This window comes from Mirounga angustirostris, unplaced genomic scaffold (genome assembly GCF_029215605.1).
Source record: "Mirounga angustirostris isolate CCGP_5_RB_7025 unplaced genomic scaffold, mMirAng1.0.hap1 SCAF_3, whole genome shotgun sequence".
Taxonomy (NCBI): Eukaryota; Metazoa; Chordata; class Mammalia; order Carnivora; family Phocidae; genus Mirounga; species Mirounga angustirostris.
The window spans coordinates 70,235,211-70,252,958 of record NW_026991711.1 but is presented as its reverse complement, the minus strand read 5'-3'; the positions used below and the strand labels follow the sequence as shown (position 1 = coordinate 70,252,958).

General features: G+C 47.2%; 1 protein-coding gene across 1 annotated transcript; it reads left to right on the top strand.

The window, feature by feature from the left end:
• Positions 1 to 246: 246 nt before the first annotated feature.
• On the top strand, positions 247 to 17,385 carry MEDAG (mesenteric estrogen dependent adipogenesis). The gene is made up of 5 exons (XM_045869268.2): positions 247 to 619; positions 10,488 to 10,597; positions 13,594 to 13,706; positions 14,133 to 14,418; positions 16,209 to 17,385. The coding sequence occupies exons 1-5, from the start codon at positions 342 to 344 to the stop codon at positions 16,331 to 16,333; spliced, it is 912 nt and encodes a 303-aa protein (XP_045725224.1). The 5' UTR covers positions 247 to 341; the 3' UTR covers positions 16,334 to 17,385.
• Positions 17,386 to 17,748: the final 363 nt, after the last annotated feature.

The following is a 17,748-nucleotide window of genomic DNA, read 5'->3' as shown; positions in this document are numbered from 1 at the left end:
GGCCGACCGTCCCCATCCCGGCCCCGGCGGTGTCGGCCAGGCGGGGGCGGGCCCGGGCCCGGGTGTGGAGCCGCGGACCCAAGGGGGATGAGTAACCCTCGGCGGCGAGCAGGCGCGGCAAGCCCCGAGCGTGCCAAGTTCCAGCCCGACGCGAGCTCGGCCCGGAGCATCCGGGGTCGTGCCCGAGGCCCGGGAGGGGCGGGCGGCCGCACCCAGGGCGGATAAAAGGGCGGCGCGGCGCGGCACCCGCTTCCTCCACGCCGGGCCTGCGGCGCTGCTCGCGGGCGGGCACCTGACGCCAGAGGCCGGCGCGCGAGGCCCTGGGCACCGCGGGCAGGGGCATGGCGGAGGTGGCGCGCGCGCCGGCCGCGCGGCCGAGCCTGACCTCCATCTCGTCGGGGGAGCTGCGCAGCCTGTGGACGTGCGACTGCGAGCTGGCCCTGCTGCCGCTGGCCCAGCTGCTGCGCCTGCAGCCGGGCGCCTTCCAGCTGCGCGGCGACCAGCTCGTGGTGTCCGGCCCCGGGGGACCCGCGGCGGCGCGCGGCGGCTTCAACGTCTTCGGCGACGGCCGCGTGCGCCTCGACGGGCAGCTCTACCGCCTCAGCAGCTACATCAAGAGGTGGGTGGCCTCGCCGGGTCCCCGCAGAGGCCTCCACCCCGCTGTCGTCCCCGGGAGCCCCGCGTGGCCCCGGCTTCCCGCCACCCCCCTCACCTCCTCCGCGTCCCCGCCGCCGGGCCCCCCCCCGCCCCCCTTCATGCCACTTCTAGGTTTGCCTCATTGCTAACGTCACCTGGAGGTGCACAGCTCCCCCAGCCCTGGCCTTTTCTGCCCTTTGCACTGACATCTTGCAGCTGCCGCTTGAAGTCGCCCAGGAGGGCATCAGGGCAGGCGCGTGGCGTAGGGCTGGGTGGGGAGCTCGTAACCGGCGGGTGATTTTCCCTTTCTGGCTCCGTAACTGGGTCAGATGAGCTCAAACGGAGACACACCCTTCAGGGGGTGTTTGCAGAGGAGAGACTCACGCCCTGGCTTTGGATTTGTGGGGAGGGGAGAGAGGCTGCTCAATTCTGTGTATTACTGGCTTGATCCAGTGAGGAGACCCAGTGGACAAGCGTGCAAAAGTTCAAAGTTTCCCGTCTTTGGCGTGCCTTCGTTTTCAAAAAATAATGAAATAAACCATGTCTGAGAAAGGAACAAAGCCTGGTATGAAGTCCAACCCAGGGCCATGTGGGCTGTGATGTGGGCAGGCGGGTTCTGGCAAAATAGGTCCAATGAGGGTAGCTTCCAGGATCCTGGCGCAGAGCTGGACCCAAACTTAATTTGATGGCGTGTGTCCAGGATGCTTAGCTGTTGTGGCCAAAGCGTCAGAAGCATTTCTTAGCAAACTTGCAGCCAGCAGGCTGTAGTCCATCTGAAGCAGGCTTTGATCATCATGGGATAAAGGAAGAGGGAGCTTCATGCCTGATTCTACATGGCCTCATGCCTTGCAGAGGTCATCCTGTACTTGTGTGTGTGTGGGTATGTGTGGGGGGATGTCTTATACTTGTGCTGTGGAACGAACTGAGCTTCGGGAAGCGGGCAATGCAGTCTAGAGTTTGAATCAGAGCTGCGTAAGCTTGCCAGCTCTGCAGATATAAAGTCTTCACTACTGGGAACGACAGCAGTGCCGTGGTACCCTGTAGGTGGGCTGGAACCAAAAAGGGCAAGCAAACAAAATGAGATATTTAAAATACCTTCTTCAAGGCTGCTGGGAAAAACATTGCTTTTCCACAAAGATAGTGAGGGCTTTGAATGCCTGAAAAACCATTCTGCCGCAAGAATTTCTCCCTTTCTTAGTGAAGAAAGTGCCCCCTCCGCATAAGCAGGGGATGATGGGAGGAACTGAGTTAAAAATCATATTTGCAAAGATTAAAAAAAAAGTTAACCATTGTATTTGAAAACAGAGTATGAAAAATTAAAATGTCCAAAATTAATTGAAGCCATAGGTTAGGCTTTTGACAGAGCCAGCTCCCTCAACCTTAGCAAGCAGTGCGGCAAAATTGAAAATGATGTCGAAGTCTGGTTATTAAATTCTCGCTTTGAACACCTCCTACACAAAAGACTATTAAACAGCAGTGGTCCCCTGGCAGTTTAGAGTCCAAAATAAACAATGACCAGACCAGAATGCAGTGAGGATGCAACAACAAGCTTCTCATTGTCAAAGGGGTTGAGTGAGGGCCTTTGGACCCTGGGACATAGCAAGGAGCATCTGAGACTAATCTGGGTGATAGAAGGAACGATCTTTCTCTCAGGGGACAATGCCGCGGCAGGGGAAGTAGGCTTTTATAGGTGGGTGTACAGTCCTGAAGGGTGACCCTGATCTGGATGGAGAGAGCCTTCTAGAAGGGAGGAAAGACTGTGTTGAGGGCAGCAGTGAGAGGTTTTGTCTTCATGGATCAGAAAGTGAGAGCACAGTCAGAATGCAGACATCAAAGTTGCTTCCTTAGATCTGCCAAATTTACCCAGTTGATTTGGCTTTGGGGATAGCATACAGCTTCCTCTCTCAGAACATTGCTCCAAGGCAGTGATTCATTCCCTCCATCCCTCCCTTCCTTCTCTTTCCTCCTCCCTCTCTCCCTTCCTCCCTTCCATCTTTCCTTCCTTCCTTCCTTCCTTCCTTCCTTTCCTTCTTTCCTTCTGTAAGCTTTGGCCAGTTTTACTAAAGAAAAACTGCATGGTTTTCTTTTTACTAGTCTGTTCTGGCACAATTCTAAAGATGACAGAATCACCTGGATCAATGATAGCCAGCGTGCGTTATTTATTTTTGGCATGCTATGCCCCATTCAACATTATTGCCACTGCCATGCTGGACAGCAGTTTTGGCCAATGGCACAGTACTCTCCTTCAGACTTCCTCAAGGTTGGGCCGTTGTTGAGGATGACCAGTTTCGCTTTGCCTTGTCAGTCATCATAGTCGGCTTGTACCCCAGCACATACTTCTCACTTTTTATGTCCAGTTAGGACCTAGAGTTGATGGACTCCAGCAACTTTTTCATCTTTTCTGGGGTCACCATATTCCTGCCTTAGGTGTGGGATGGCCTCCAACCAGGAACAGCTGCCAAGATGGCCAGGGAATGAGAAAGGCAAGCAATGATTGTTAATCATTTTAGACTAATAGAGCTTTTGAGAATTTCTATAGACCATCTCCCCAGAGGTATATATATATATGCACTAATGTTGCTGACCATCCAGGTATCCAGGTAGTTTATGAGATACTTGGATCCAGGTTAAGGATCCTTGTTCTATTCATTAATTTAGTTCTTTTTTTTTTTTTTTTTTTTGGTTCAACAACTATTTTTGGTGTGGATAAGCTTACAGTGTAAGCAGGATTTCCTTTTTAAGGCCTCAGAAATGTGCGCTGTGACTTTCGTGAGGCCCTTTCCTCAGGAAGAGGCTTTGGGCTACTGACCCTGACATTCATGTGATTCACCCATTCAGACAATAAGAGGATGACAAGAGGATGGCTCAACTTATTCAGGTGTGTCGTCTGATACTTGATCGTTTTCGAAATTCGTGCCTACTAAATAAACCTGAGGGAACCTGGGATGGAGCGGGGAGGTTTAGGGATGGCCACCAGGGCTGTAGAGCTCCTGAGAGCCTTCTCGAAAAATCTATTCTAAATTTGGGGGAGTGAATGGTAAGATCTTCCTTGTTATTTTTTTCTTTCAAGCTCAGAATTTCCATCTGTGTTACAAACAAAACCTGCTCGGGATACCAGGGGTAAATAACCATTAACGCACACACGTTTTTTCCCTGTGACGCGATGCGGCCTCTTAGGGAGCTGTAGAGGCACGTGTTGGGCACGTAGGAACGCCATGCTTCTTCTCAGAGGTCTCTGAGCACGAGAGGATGTTGTTCGGTCATAATAATGGCAGCTGCTCAAGTTCACTCAAGTGGCAGGAATGGCACAAAGTAGTTCACAACTCTTACCTCACAAAAACTTACCAAGTTGGCACGATTGGTGTTTCCCTTCTTTTCCCAGGTGAGGAAATTAGACCTCAGATTAAACAGGCTACCTTAGCGAGGAGCTGGTGAGTTGTCGAACCAGCCAGGCCTTCCGAGTCGCCTTGGCTCACGGTAAGCCTCTGCTCTCAGCCTCGGAGCTGCAAGGATCTCGGCTTCCTATAGACAGCAGCCGCCTTCTCACAAGTCTCCCGAGTCGACAAATGACTGGGATTACAGCAGACAGTACGCATCTCATATAATCAGGCCCACAGAGCAAGGAAATCCGGTGGCCGTGAGGAAGCCACTAAAAGCAGAGATGCGAGCTGCTCCTGCCCATAGGCGATCGGCTGTTAGATGGTGACGGGGACACCTGCCGGGAGGTCAGCCACCTGGGGCAGGGGCTGCAGGGGGCCATGGGGGGGGGGAAAGGGGCCCAGCTGAGGTGGAGTCAGGGCTGCAGCCTGGGGAGGTCTCCCCCGCCCCTGCCCCAGGGAGTGTCGGGCTGTGTCTGCGGGCCCAGGCTCCCCTCTCCGAGGCAACCCGACTGGAGGCGGGAGGCGTGTGACTGGTCCTCTGCCTTGATCCCGGTATCTGAGTCTCAGATTTGGTGACCTGCCCAGGACAGCAGCCCCTCGCTAGGACATATGATGCTAGTGACGAAGTAACCATCCTTTGTGTGTTGAGCTATAATTCGCATGGGATGCAGTCTAGAATCAGTGTGGACAAGCATGGGGGCCAGGACCAGACTGCCTCGGTTTGAATCCTGGTTCTGCAGCTTAGTAGCTGAAGGACTTGGAAGATGTCTTAATCTCTGTGAGTCAGTCTCCTCAGGGTGTAATGGAAATAATAGTAGCAACAGCCTTATACGGTTGTTGTTCAGAATTTAAATTTATAAGGTCCTTAAAGCAGTTACTGGCACATATTGATGGCTTGACAAACATTAACCTATAATATCATTAAGCAGCCCCATAAGCCAAGTGCCTCACACACATTATCCTGTCTGTTAGCCACCTGATGGGGTACCGTTTGTTAGCCAGATCTTACAGGGGAGGAAATCAATCTCAGCAAAGCTAAAAAAAAAAGCTTGCTGAGGTCACAGAGACAGAAATTGAACCCAGATCTAATGATTCAAAAACCACGTGCCATTACTGCCTTCTTTCCTCAGGAGCCTTGCTCTGGACCTCCAGCCACACTCTGGTCCCCTTCTTACTCTCAGCTCACCTGGTCCCTGTCAGATGCCCGCCTGCAGGCCCCAGCGCAGCCACCCCACAGTCCCTGAGGCTCGGCTAACCAGTGACTCCTGCTGGGGACGCCTCCCTCCTGCATTGGCCCACCCAGTGGTGGGACCTTTGGCTGGACAGAACAATCCCTCTTGTCTGTCTCAGCTCAGGAAATGGTTCTAACTCCAGACCCCTCCTGCTTTGCTCTTTCTTATTTAAATAACCAGAACATAACACCTGAATGCAGAGAGCTCTGCATTTCTCTGGCATTTGTATGTTTGAATCATTAACTCCTTTGTAAGCCTCTTAATGGCAGGGACCATGTCTTCGATCAAACTTGAAATAAGCATGCAGTTCTCCCGGGGATCTTATTAAATCACAATTTTTGGGTTGAATAAGACCGGGGAGGAGCCCAAGACTCTGCGGTTTTACCAGCTTCTCGGTGATGTCAGTGCTGATGGTCGAGTGATCATGCTCTCAGCAACAAAGTTTTACCAGTCTATCATTTTATATTGAAATGGCGCATTTTCTTATGTCTTTCTAATAGACTAGATGCTCCTCGAAAGCAAGACTATTTCCTTTTGCTTTTTGTGTCCTCAGTGCCCAGCACACATGCTTCGTGTTTATTGCATGAAAAAGTGGATGCATGAATGCATCATTTCTGCCCCATGATGGGGGGGTAGCTGGAGTTGCGGGGTGGGGGGGCAGGTACTGAGCATCAATAACGAATGAATGAATGAGTAGATGAACATGTGTGTCCTTGATTCGAATCACCAGACAGTAGAGTGATAAATCAGAAAATTTTGCTTAATTTCCCTAGAGTTGGGGCAGAAGGAGGGGAGGAAGTGAGAGAAAAGGCACTGTCTGACAGCTCAGGCTGAGGCCCCACATAAAGCTGTCACGTTAACACTTAAAACACAGCAGGGCCCTCCCGCTTGCTCCCAAGGGCAGGGTGCTTTTGCTTAGTGTCACAGCGAAGGATTATGAAAGCTGAAGCAATTTCTGGGCCTTCTACACAAGGACTGTTCCATATGTGTTCCTCTTTTGCTGGGCTCCCCGCTCCATATTTTTTTAAATGAACACACACATGCACACACCCAGCCCCTCAGATGGAAGCCATAGGTCTGAATTCTTATTGGCCTCTGAGCATTAAAGCACCAGAGCCAAGGGAAATTTAGGGCAGCTTTGCAGATCATGCCAGAAATGATGTGAAAGCTAAAGGAACCTCCAGAAAAAGGTAGGCATCTCAGAGGGAAATGATCTCTCAGCCACTCCAGATTTGCTAGAAGCAAAAATACAGTGTTTTGTTCTTGGTCTCATCTTCCAGGCATTGCCTTCACTAAGCTTTGTGTTAGCCTTCCGAACTGAAAAACGGAGGAAAGAAATTGGAGCAAGGAAGGAGAAACTCTTGCTCATGTATTTTTCAGATGCTCCTGTTGTCCTTTTTCCTGGTCACTCAGATGAACACAGCCCTGCTTGTGTGTCACGAGTCTATAGAACTTCACCCTATGGCCAGTAGAGTTGGCCAGGATTAAAGATACTAACCATGTTTGTTAAGCAGCTACTATGGGCCCCAGTACATATGTGTCTATTACTTGGGCTGCCTTGAATCCTCGCACAGAAGGAGATCCTGTTATATCCCTTCTCCAGATGAGGGCACGGGTTCAGATAGGTGAAGTAACTCACTCAAAGTCACAGTGAGTTGTGGCTCTGCGGCTGAGTTCACACAGCCAGTCAATTAGGGCATGCATTAGATCTTCTTATTTCGAATCACTAAGCATTGCATCACATTGGTCGGCCTTTCAATCTCTGGACTGAAGCCAGGCATAGAAAGTTTCAGCCTAGAAGCATTTTGGGGCCAGGGTAAAAGCAATGAAGACATGAGAATTTAAAGGAGCTATCTTAAACCCTTTGTTTTTTATCCTGAATAACTTCAGCAAATATAATAAACATCCAGCACACAAGAAGCAGTATTTGCATTAGTAATTCAGAAATATGCATGATTAGAGATGAAATAACTAGTCCCTAAAGTAGTCTGGTAAGGCTCCTCTTAAAACCAGCGATTGAATGTCAGATACTTAAATACCTGTGAGACTTTACAACCAGGTCCTCAGTCTTTTTTGTATTTTAGGGACTTACATATCCAAATTTTGTAAGAGTGAATTCCAAAGGAATGCTTGCATTTATTGATTTCACCGGAATTTGAAGGTGTTTAACAACTGTTCCATCACTGGTAGGCTGGGAATAATGAATTAGGAAGGTATTTCTTATTTGTGACCTGGTTTAAACAGAGAGTTCATTAAGTAGGGATCTTGTTACAATCTCTTGTCTGTAAATTCTGTTACAGAGCTCTCTTATAAATAGCAGCATTTTCACACATCTGTGGCATCGTGATAACTGACATGCTCTGTGGTGATGTATACAGCCCCGTTAACATCCTAAAAGTGCCTCTAAATCATCAAAGGAAGATTAAATTATGTGGAGCATAGTTTTAGCATTCAGGGCATCTTATTAAATTTGGACTCCAGAAAGGAGGACTCATGTATAGGTTATGCATTAAACTCAGTGTGGGGCTATCCAGAAGCCCCCCACCCCGTCTCCCCTGGCCCGGCCCCCCTTCTCTGATCACGAGAAACAACAACTCTTTGAGCCCCAAAGCATTCCAAACAAAACCTTCCACAGTATTTTGGGGAAAACTGATTACTTTCCCAACCAGTGGTCATTTCTAAATTGAGATTTTCATCCTTTTCCTATAAGCTGTGGATTCGTCAGAATAAAATCGATGGTCGCTCAGATTGGATGTTGACTGGTCTCAAAGGCAGAGGCAGGTACTGTGCTGTCATTTGCAACATCAGAATAGTAACTGGGATGGCAGATTTTCCAGACGCGCTGTACATCAATGCCGTGTGCGTGCCCTAGAGAATGACACTCAGACCATGGATACTGAGAGCAGAGGAGTCACCCTGAGGAAAATATGAAATGTTTAAGTGACTATAAATTAACTCCATGGCAAACAAGGCAGGAGAATATGAGAATCTGCCTTGGATGGGTCACAGGTGGCACCTGATTCTGCCCCAGCATCACGCATCTATCTTGTTGATGTTTACTCCAATCGCACTTGCCCTTTTTTCTTCCATGGCTACAAGGGTTTTCTTCCATTGTTCGTCCTCGGCACCTCTCCCCACACCCCCTGTAACCACAGATCTCGCTGGCTCTCCGAAGCCTCTGCCAGGCCACTCTTGTCTGCCCGTGCCAGGTCCTGGATGGCAGAGGGGCTGGGAGGACATAGGGAACCCCTGTACTGCCACCCTCTATCCCAGCCCCACCTCGCAGGTCCTGAGCCCCTCTGGTGTGATAAAACATGTGCGATGACTATCTGGTGCCCAGTGCATAATTGGTGTCCGATTATGAGTGAATGAATGAATGGGAGCAAATGAACTCCGCAAATGGCAATTCCCTTTCTCCCTTCTCTTTTGCTTCCTTTTTTTAGTGCCTTTTGACTGCTGGTCAACTGGGACAAAAAGGAACAGGAACACTTTCTCCCTGCTGGTATGGAACACAAGGGCCACTCTCCTTCGGGTGCCCCACCTCTCCCCATTCTCACTGGGCACTGTGCTGCTCAGGTGAGCGGGACGACAGAAGAACCATACAAAAATCCCTGGTCTGCATTATCTTCCTCAGTCCATTCCCTTGTTATTCCCACTAGCCCCCCACCCCTTCTCCCCGACTCCTGCCCTCCTCACCCCACTCCTGAGGGTCAACACCTGTACCCCCTTCCCTCCCCTGGAACACACCCGCCCTGCATTCCCTTCCCCACCCCAGGACAAACCCCCTGACCACCCCCAGTGCCCCTGGCATGGGAAGCCGAGAGTACATTAAAAGCCTGGTGAAATACAAGGCAGGAAGCCTTTTAGAGGCTCCATCAGGGGTCAGGTTTTAAAAGCTCTTGAAATCAGGCCTGACAATCACAGGAAAAAGATAATGATACAGATTTCTAAGAAGCCAAGCTGGGAGACAGAGAAGCTGAAGCTGTGTTTTTCTGCCTTGGGGGTAGATATTCTCCCACGTGCTCACAAACCACGCCCGGGTCCGGGTCTCGTGTGACGGCCCCTCTGAGTGGGTTGTGGGAAGTGGGATGGGGCGGGAGGCCGAAAGCACTGCGTGGTCGCAGCTCCCTGCCGCGGAGATCCCTCCAAGGCTGTGATTTTCATGTCAGGCACTTGACAGACAACAAGCCAGAGAGAAACACTCGTGCTGTCTCTGCCCGTGACTAGATGTAAGAAGCAAACACACCTCAGCACAGCAAAAGTAGCCCATGCTGTCAGCCAGGGCAGCCATTCACTCCATGCAGATGCACACAGCTGTGCCTGTCAATGGGGACCCAGGTCTGTTTTGGCGAGGGATTGTGGCAGGTGCCTCCTCCAGCCTGCTGGATGCCATTCTGCCTGCCTGCGTCCACGTGGTCTCTGAGCTTGGGTGTGGATAGGAAATTAGCCATCTTCTTGAGGGAAGCCGATTTGCACTTCGATCTGTCTTTTTCTCACCAATGCAGGTAGAAAGACTACTTGGAAAATTCATAGACTAGGGGGAGAAAGCTGGCATGCTGGATGACAGAGTCAAAATGCGAAAAAGAACTCCCCAGGCTGGAATAATGAATGAAAACCAAGGAGGCTAAGTTGAATAGGGTCATGGGCAAAAGTCCAACATTAGTGTGGTCTTTTTTTTTTTTTTTTTCATTGCACAAAGCTCAGGGGCAGGGAGATATGAATTAGTTCATATGACTATTGGTTGACTGTGTAATCTACGGAGGGGCTGGGATCTTATCTTGGGATTAGAGAAGGGAGGAGGAGAGGAGAAGAAAAGGAAAATTTCAGACCCACCAGTTTGGCAGGATGACTGGAGAAGACCCAGCTTATCCCCCTCGTTGAGTGTAATTCCTTCTCACTCTGGACAGACACAGAGCTCTCATTGCTCCAAATTAACTCTTATAGCCCAAAAAATAGATGGTACTGGCCATTATTTGTGAGGGCTGCCCCTGAGAGCCAAGCATCGGTGCCAGGCCACCCCAAAGACCATAGCCATCTTAGGGTTGTGTCCCGATCTCTCATCGGACTAGGGAGGGGATTTAAATATATGTTATAAAATATGACTCCCTCCATAGGACACATTTTAGGTGACTTCCCTCACGAGATCTGTGGATGTGGCAGGCACCTGTCCAGGACATCCTCCTCCCGACCTAGATAGGAGGGTATATTACCTTTACAATTATCTCTGCTTTTTCCATAGATATGTGGAACTGACCAACTACTGCGATTATAAGGACTACAGGGAAACTATACTGAGCAAACCAATGCTGTTCTTTGTTAATGTACAGACCAAAAAAGACACCTCCAAAGGTAGGTATATAAATATTTTTGGTTGGATCCTGCCTCCTGAGGCTGTGGGCTGTGGCACGCCAATGAGGTAGAAATTGTGCATGGGGCAAGCAGGGTGGGTGTCAGCTGTGACAAGGCCGGGAGCGAGGAGGAGCTTGGAGTATTAGACCACCCGCAGCACAGCACAAGCCTGCAGAACCTCTCAGTGATCTGAGGGCAGAGCCCTCTGTTTCCGGGTTTTGTCTTAACTTCCGGTCTAGGCAGGAAGTGCTATTGTGTTCCGAGTTGGCCGGGCTTGAAAAAATGGCTGGAATGGTGGTGATGATCTGTAATACTGTCTACCACATACCAATTGCTTACATATGTGAGGCGTACTCCTGTGTCATTAATTGACACAACAGCCCTGTAGGGCTTTCATCCAAATGGGAAGAGTTTTGAGCATGAAAGTAGGGACTATTAATAACTATGCTGGGACTGAGGTATAAACGGGCGCTGACCCAGGGGAAATAGGATACATAGTCATCCTACCTATGAGGTGCTTATACCCATTTTATAGATAAGGAAACTAAGGTAAAGAAATAATAACAGTTGTAGATGCTTTTACGTTTCACGCTATGGCCTTCAAATTTCAATTTTAGGGGTATCTCTTTATTGCTTCTTCCAAGAAATCAGATTAACTGCTAACAACTCTATTAATTCCAGTTCTGATATGAAAACATTTCCATTTTCCCTTTTTCCTGCTCCATGTTATGTGGGGAAAGTAACGGGCATCATGCTCTGGGATGGAAGCAGAATTTCTTAATTCTCCTTCCAGATAGCATTCTTAAAATGAGTCCAAGGTAATGAGAAACGATCTACAAATTCCAAATAGACTTTCTCAAACATTCATTCTCATTCAGATTCGTGGAGCCGATTCTCTGTTCATTTCATTCAGAATCATTCAGATTCTCTGCTCACTTAATAATTCAGTCGCAATGCTCTCTCGGCAGGAAGGGCTGGGAGCAGAATACAAGGTAACAAGCCGTGCTTGTTAGAGCATCTGAGCCCCTGATGTTATTTGGCTTGATGATGACCGGAAAGCTGGAGAGTTCTCCAGGAATGTAATTCACAGACATATCAAGTACACCTCCTGCGTCGACCTCTCAGGAGGAAATCTTAAGAAAGAATAAGAGACCTCTCCATTTTAGCATTTTAATGAAAGTGCAGGGAATGGTACAGGAGGTATTTGTGGATTTGCAGGTGGCCTACAAAAGGTACACAGTTGTATGACAGCTATCGTGGAAGGAGGTACAGAAACCCAGTGCTGTGTAATTGTGAGGAAAACCATGAACTAAAGAGCTTCTATGATACAGAAGCTTAAGATGGTCAAGTTTAAATTATGAAAATTTTAAGTAAGGTAACACGTCCAACCTTGCTGCTAAACGGCACTTTTGTGCAGGTTAGAAAAAAGCCACCAGTGACTCAACACAATTTACTAATCCTTTGCTGAAGTTTGTCGTAACAACTATACAAATAGACGATGTCTATGAATGTCAATGGCATCCTCTTGAGTTGTGCAGTGCATAACCTGCCCAATCAGCACAACTGTAGAGTGTGGTAGCCCTTAGTATCTAATGAACCTAAAGATCTTAGTTTTGTTTATGTGAAAGTTAATTCAAGGTATCAAATAGCTTGCTTGCTTTATCTCTTACCTCAAAGAGCATATAAGGTAATTTATATTTAAAGTGCCCCCCCAAATGGTAATTTGGGAGAAAGGAAACAGGGGTAGAAAAAATAAGATGAATAAGGTTAGTGCAAAAATTAGCTCAATATATATTCCTCAGGGATGTAAGACTCATTACTGGTAGACCACAGGTTTGTCTCTCAAAGCCTATGCAAAATGCTCAGTTCTCAAAATCACATAATGGCTGGTCCATGGCCTTTAATTTTTTTTTTTTAAGATTTTTTTTTTTTTTTTGAGACAGAGAGAATGAGAGAGAGAGAGCACATGAGAGGGGGGAGGGTCAGAGGCAGAAGCAGGCTCTAAGCCGGATGCGGGACTCGATCCAGGGACTCCAGGATCATGACCTGAGCCGAAGGCAGTCGCTTAACCAACTGAGCCACCCAGGCGCCCCTGTCCATGGCCTTTAAACAGAGAGTGACCATCTATGTTACGTGTCCGTCTAGAAAAAAAATGCTTGACTAATTAGAGCCACGGAGCTTGATTCTGGGGCCTGGAAAAGTTAAGAAACTCTTGGTTTATAATATTTCAAATTTCCTAATGAGCAAACAACCCTCTCTTTGCTTAGATTATATAGAATCAGACAGAATTGGACATAAGGAATTAAAAGAAACAAAGAAAGAAAAAAAAAAACCCAAATCAAACCACCACCACCATCAACAAAACAACTGTCTGCCTGGGCAGAGATGTGGTATTGTTTAAACAATGGGAAGGACTTCTCCTGCTGGAGACAGTGTTGGGGTGCGGCGTGGAGGAGACTCAGTCTCAAATTGTCTTGATCCTTAGAACCCTGGACTAGCCCTTTGGCAGAATGCATGCCAGGTCTTTGGGGGAAGGATGGGGAGAGACGGGTGATGCGGGGAGAAGGCATGGGGCAGCTTCCTTCCCTGGACTTGGCTGATGTTCTGCTTTGCAAATGAGGAAATGTTGGTGAGAGGCAAATCACTGTTTAACTATCCAGCGAGGTTGTTTTGACTTTAGCCCCCCATGCTGGACGCATGCCCTGGGACTCAGTTCTCATCTGTGATCATTAGGATGACAAAGTGCACTTAGGGGAGCTGATTTTCTAACCGGCTATTACAGTATCCCAGAGCTTCCTTCATATCTACAAAATTCTCAGGAACATTTCTAGAAATCTGGTTAGGCTTTGCAGTGAGGGTCTGAGGGAGCCTTGAGGGACGTTACAAATGAATAAAATCTCCCAATAAGGTTGGAATCACTGCTTTATCAAATGCTAAGAGATATGTTTATGTCACACATGCACACTTCTATTTGAATTCTGCTTCCTAATTTCTAGAAAGAACATACGCATTTCTTGTGAACACAAGGCACCCCAAAATAAGAAGACAGATAGAGCAAGGGATGGACATGGTCATCTCCTCAGTGATTGGAGAAAGCTACCGGCTTCAGGTAAGCTTTGGTCAATATGAATCCAGGGCTGCTAACCACATAGAAAGGGGTCTGTGCATTTCATGCAAGGCCGAGTCCCTAGAGCTTAATTATAACCAGACACATAGATTTTCTATTGTTTCATTATCACTACCAATAAAATGAACTTGGTTTCTAGCAACTGATCTAGAAACAATAAATGTCAATTTGACCACACAGTTCAAGGGCTTTGGATGGCTAGGATGCAAATGCAAAGGTCTATTTTAAAAAACAAAAGCCAACTGTTTAAAAATATCTGTCAGAAGGAAAAAGAAATAAGGGGTGTGGCATCTTGGATATTCGGACTATTGTTAATTCAATGCTATAATTCCATAGTAATATATAATTCTGTAATATAACATTATAGTTATATCCATGACATTAATTAAATGCTTTTCTCTCTTTCAGTTTGACTTTCAAGAGGCAGTAAAAAATTTTTTCCCTCCAGGAAATGAGGTGGTTGACAGAGAAAATTTGAGCTTTGTGTATGAATTCAAAGCTGATGCATTATTTGATTTCTTCTATTGGTTTGGGCTCAGCAATTCCACTGTAAAGGTGAAAGGAAAAGTTCTGAATTTGTCAAGTACAAGTCCAGAAAAGAAGGAGACAATTAAATTATTTCTGGAAAAAATGAGTGAACCTTTAATCCGAAGGAGCAGTTTCTCTGACCGAAAATTCAGTGTAACTTCCAGAGGTATGTTAAAAATTCCCAAGTACCTGAGGAAGGTAGTTAAATAAAAGGGTAGAATAATATCACGGGAGTGGAAAGTCAATTAACTGAAAAAGAAAGACCTCTTGATAAAGGGGAAATATAATATCACATAATTCAGAAAGAAGCAAGAAATGTTTACTACTAAGAAGAAACACAGTGACTTTTCTTTTCAGGCTCCTTAAAGTTTTCTGACACAGCAGTTATAATGTGCAGCAAACCCAGAATATAATTTTAAAATATATTATTCATTTAAATACATATTACTGCTCATTTAAATATTAATAATAATTGAAATATTAGGAAAGAATGATGCTTTCCTGATGGGCACATCCAAGGCAACAGAATGTTAACAGTGTCAGCTGGGGGAGGACTGTACATGGTCAAGATATCTATCTTTAAAAATATGTGAAAGGGTTCTCCAGAGTTTATAAGACCACAAAAGAACAAATCTGGAGAACGCTTTACCTAACAGATTTTAATCTAGATTTGAATATCCAGTGCCTCCTCCCCAGGAGTTGGTGAGACTTTTCAGTCTGCTTGCGGCTAAGGCAGATGACATCCATCAGGTCTTGTCTGGATTTGCCTTCTGCTGAGCCATTCTCCTGTCCCATGCTAGTCTGGGCTGGAAAGAAACTTCCTTGAACCAGGACTCTTGCTGCCAATTGCAAGAAGAAAAGACACAAACAAAGACAAACAGAATCACACCAATCTCTATGAACCTGCAGTTTAAAAAATGTTCAGATGTAAAAAACAGAGTCTTGATTAATTCTATTTAATGAAAGTTGCTTTCTTCCAATGTTTATAGCAAAAGTGCTTACTCCTAAGTATTTCTTATCCTGGAAGGAGCCCCCACTCCTGCGCATGCGTGTGCTCTCCCTCACCCTCCTACTCCTCCTTCCTCTTTCCCCTCTTCTCCCTGCCCCCTCTTTCTCTGTCTCTCTCCCTCTTCCTCCTCCCTTGCTCCTCTGCCACCACCCTTTCTGTCTTTCCCTCTCTGTGTCCTCCTTTCCAGCTCCCTCCCTCCGCCTCTCCCTCCCTGTCTCTTTGGCCTTCTCTGTCTGGGTGTTCCTTACAAAGATGCTTTGTGCTTTGCCCCACTGCAGGCACGTAGGCCCCTGCTGCAGCCCTGGGTGCCTGGTCCCTCCTGTGACTCCCCTCCAACCCCACCCACTGGCCTTGGCAGCCTGTAGGGGTGGGGGTTTCTGTCGCACATCCTTCCCCCTTTCCCTCTGTGTGTGGCTCCCTGGGATGTCCACTGCCATCCAGGGGACACCGAGGGGCATGGGAAGTTGGGCAGCGCTTCCTTGCAAGTTTGCTAGGAGCCAGGCCTGGGGCCACTTGCACTCCAGAGCAGTGGGGAGGGATTCTTCCAGGCCTCCTGAGCCTTCATTATGCACCACAGGTGGCCCAGCCAGGATGCATCCTCTGCCCTGGCGTCCACTGGCTCTGCCCTGGTGAATCGGCCCAGCTCTGTCCACCTCGCCAAAACGGACTTCTGTCCTAGGCCCCTGGGCCCCAGCTCTGGGCCTTTTGTCACAAGTGGGAAAACTGCGCATCTCCTCCGTCCCGTGGAAAAGCACATGGTCCATGTCCTGCTGGTAGACAAACAGCCAGAAAAAACTCTTCAGCTTTCTTTTTTCTGAGGAAGTCAGGAGTTTCCACTAATTATCGAAATGGTTACGTTGTATGTTGTAGGAGTTTTAAGCCACTGTTGTTTGTTTTGTTCTTGTTTTTCCAGTGATGATAATAATGTGCCTTGTTACTTTCCTCAGGTTCATTAGATGAAGTTTTCAACTGCAATCTGTCACCCAGATCATCTCTGACTGAGGTTCTTTTGGCAGAATTGCCGTTTCCAAGCGTTCTGGAATCTGAAGAGACACCCGACCAATTTATCTGATTGGATTGAACATGTTGTGGTCACTGCTACCCGCCAGGCAGGCCTGTTGGAGGACAGAAGGCTGAGGGGAGGCGAGAGGCAGTGGGAGGCGGGCACTTCCACCTGCTTGTCAACCCCTCTGCTCCCACAGAGGGCTCCTGTCTTCCATTTCCTGGGCCACGCCCTGGCAGGCCCATTGCAGCTGACTTCAGACAGGGAGGGCTTTGGCTGGATGGCCTCTCCTTGTAACACTTCTCCAGAGAGGCCGAGGGAGCAGCAGAGTCCTGCCAGGCTGAACACTTTGCTTAGTATCCTGGCGTCCTGGGAGCTCTCCTGGCAGCCTTTGAGCATTCACTCTCCATGCTGCATAAGTCAGTGGCCCTCTGCTTGGGACCTCCTTGTCTGAACCCAAACCCAGCAAGCAGGTGATTAGCAGTGCTGTTTTCTTGCAAACATGGCTTACAAAAAGCCTAGGACATTTTTCACTGGAAGACAGGTAGGTTTCTCATCCTTAGGAGGAACATTCTAGTAAGGGGTGCCGGAGGATTGGCCAGGTTGAGAGGACAGTGACCTTGCCACCCACTGCCTGAAATGTGAGCTGCCTTGTTGATCTCTCTCATCAAAGTGGCCTGCGTGGAAAGTGGCCAGGTGATGTGGTACCAAACAGTGACAGGGGAAAGATAATGTACAGGGCAGGATCCTCTCTTTGGAAACACATTAAGTCAGTTGGGTACTTTAAATAAGCTTTAAGCCATCCTACCACTGAAAGCAAAATAGAAAAGCTATAACATGACCATAATACACTGTTACATCAATACATTTTTCATCTCATAGCTACAATGGCATTCTTCAAAAAGAAAAAAAAAATTCTATTTACATATAAAAACCTGCATGAATGAGTCACTACATATGCTTATAATGAGGAAGATTTATGGGTCCTGAGTGTAATTTTTCTATCCTTTTTAAACAACTTCCGGTATTATACATTTTGATAGCACTACTGATTGTCCCTTCATTTATATTGATATGCTGGGTACTCTATTTGTGCAATTAAAACTCTTCTTAACATTCAACACGGAATCAATTAAATTTGTGACCAAGCGTGTATGTGTGATCTTGTCACTGTGCTTTGCAGGTGGTATATTTGCCTTGTAACTTACTAAATGACAATTAGAATTGTGGTTTTCTCAGCTACTTTCTCAAGAAGGGCTTTTGGAAGAACGCGTCTCCAAAGCATTTGGAGAAAAGAAAAAGAATCTGATACTGATCTTTCACAAAAGGAAGAAAAGTTCCTTAAAAAGAACAGAAGAGGCTACACATTTGTTATTCAACTCAGTGCAAAATGAAGAGTGTTCACAATAAAATAAGTTTTATACCAGTGCAAACAAACCTTAGATGGATATCAAATATTAAATACTTCCCAAAAGAAATAGGGA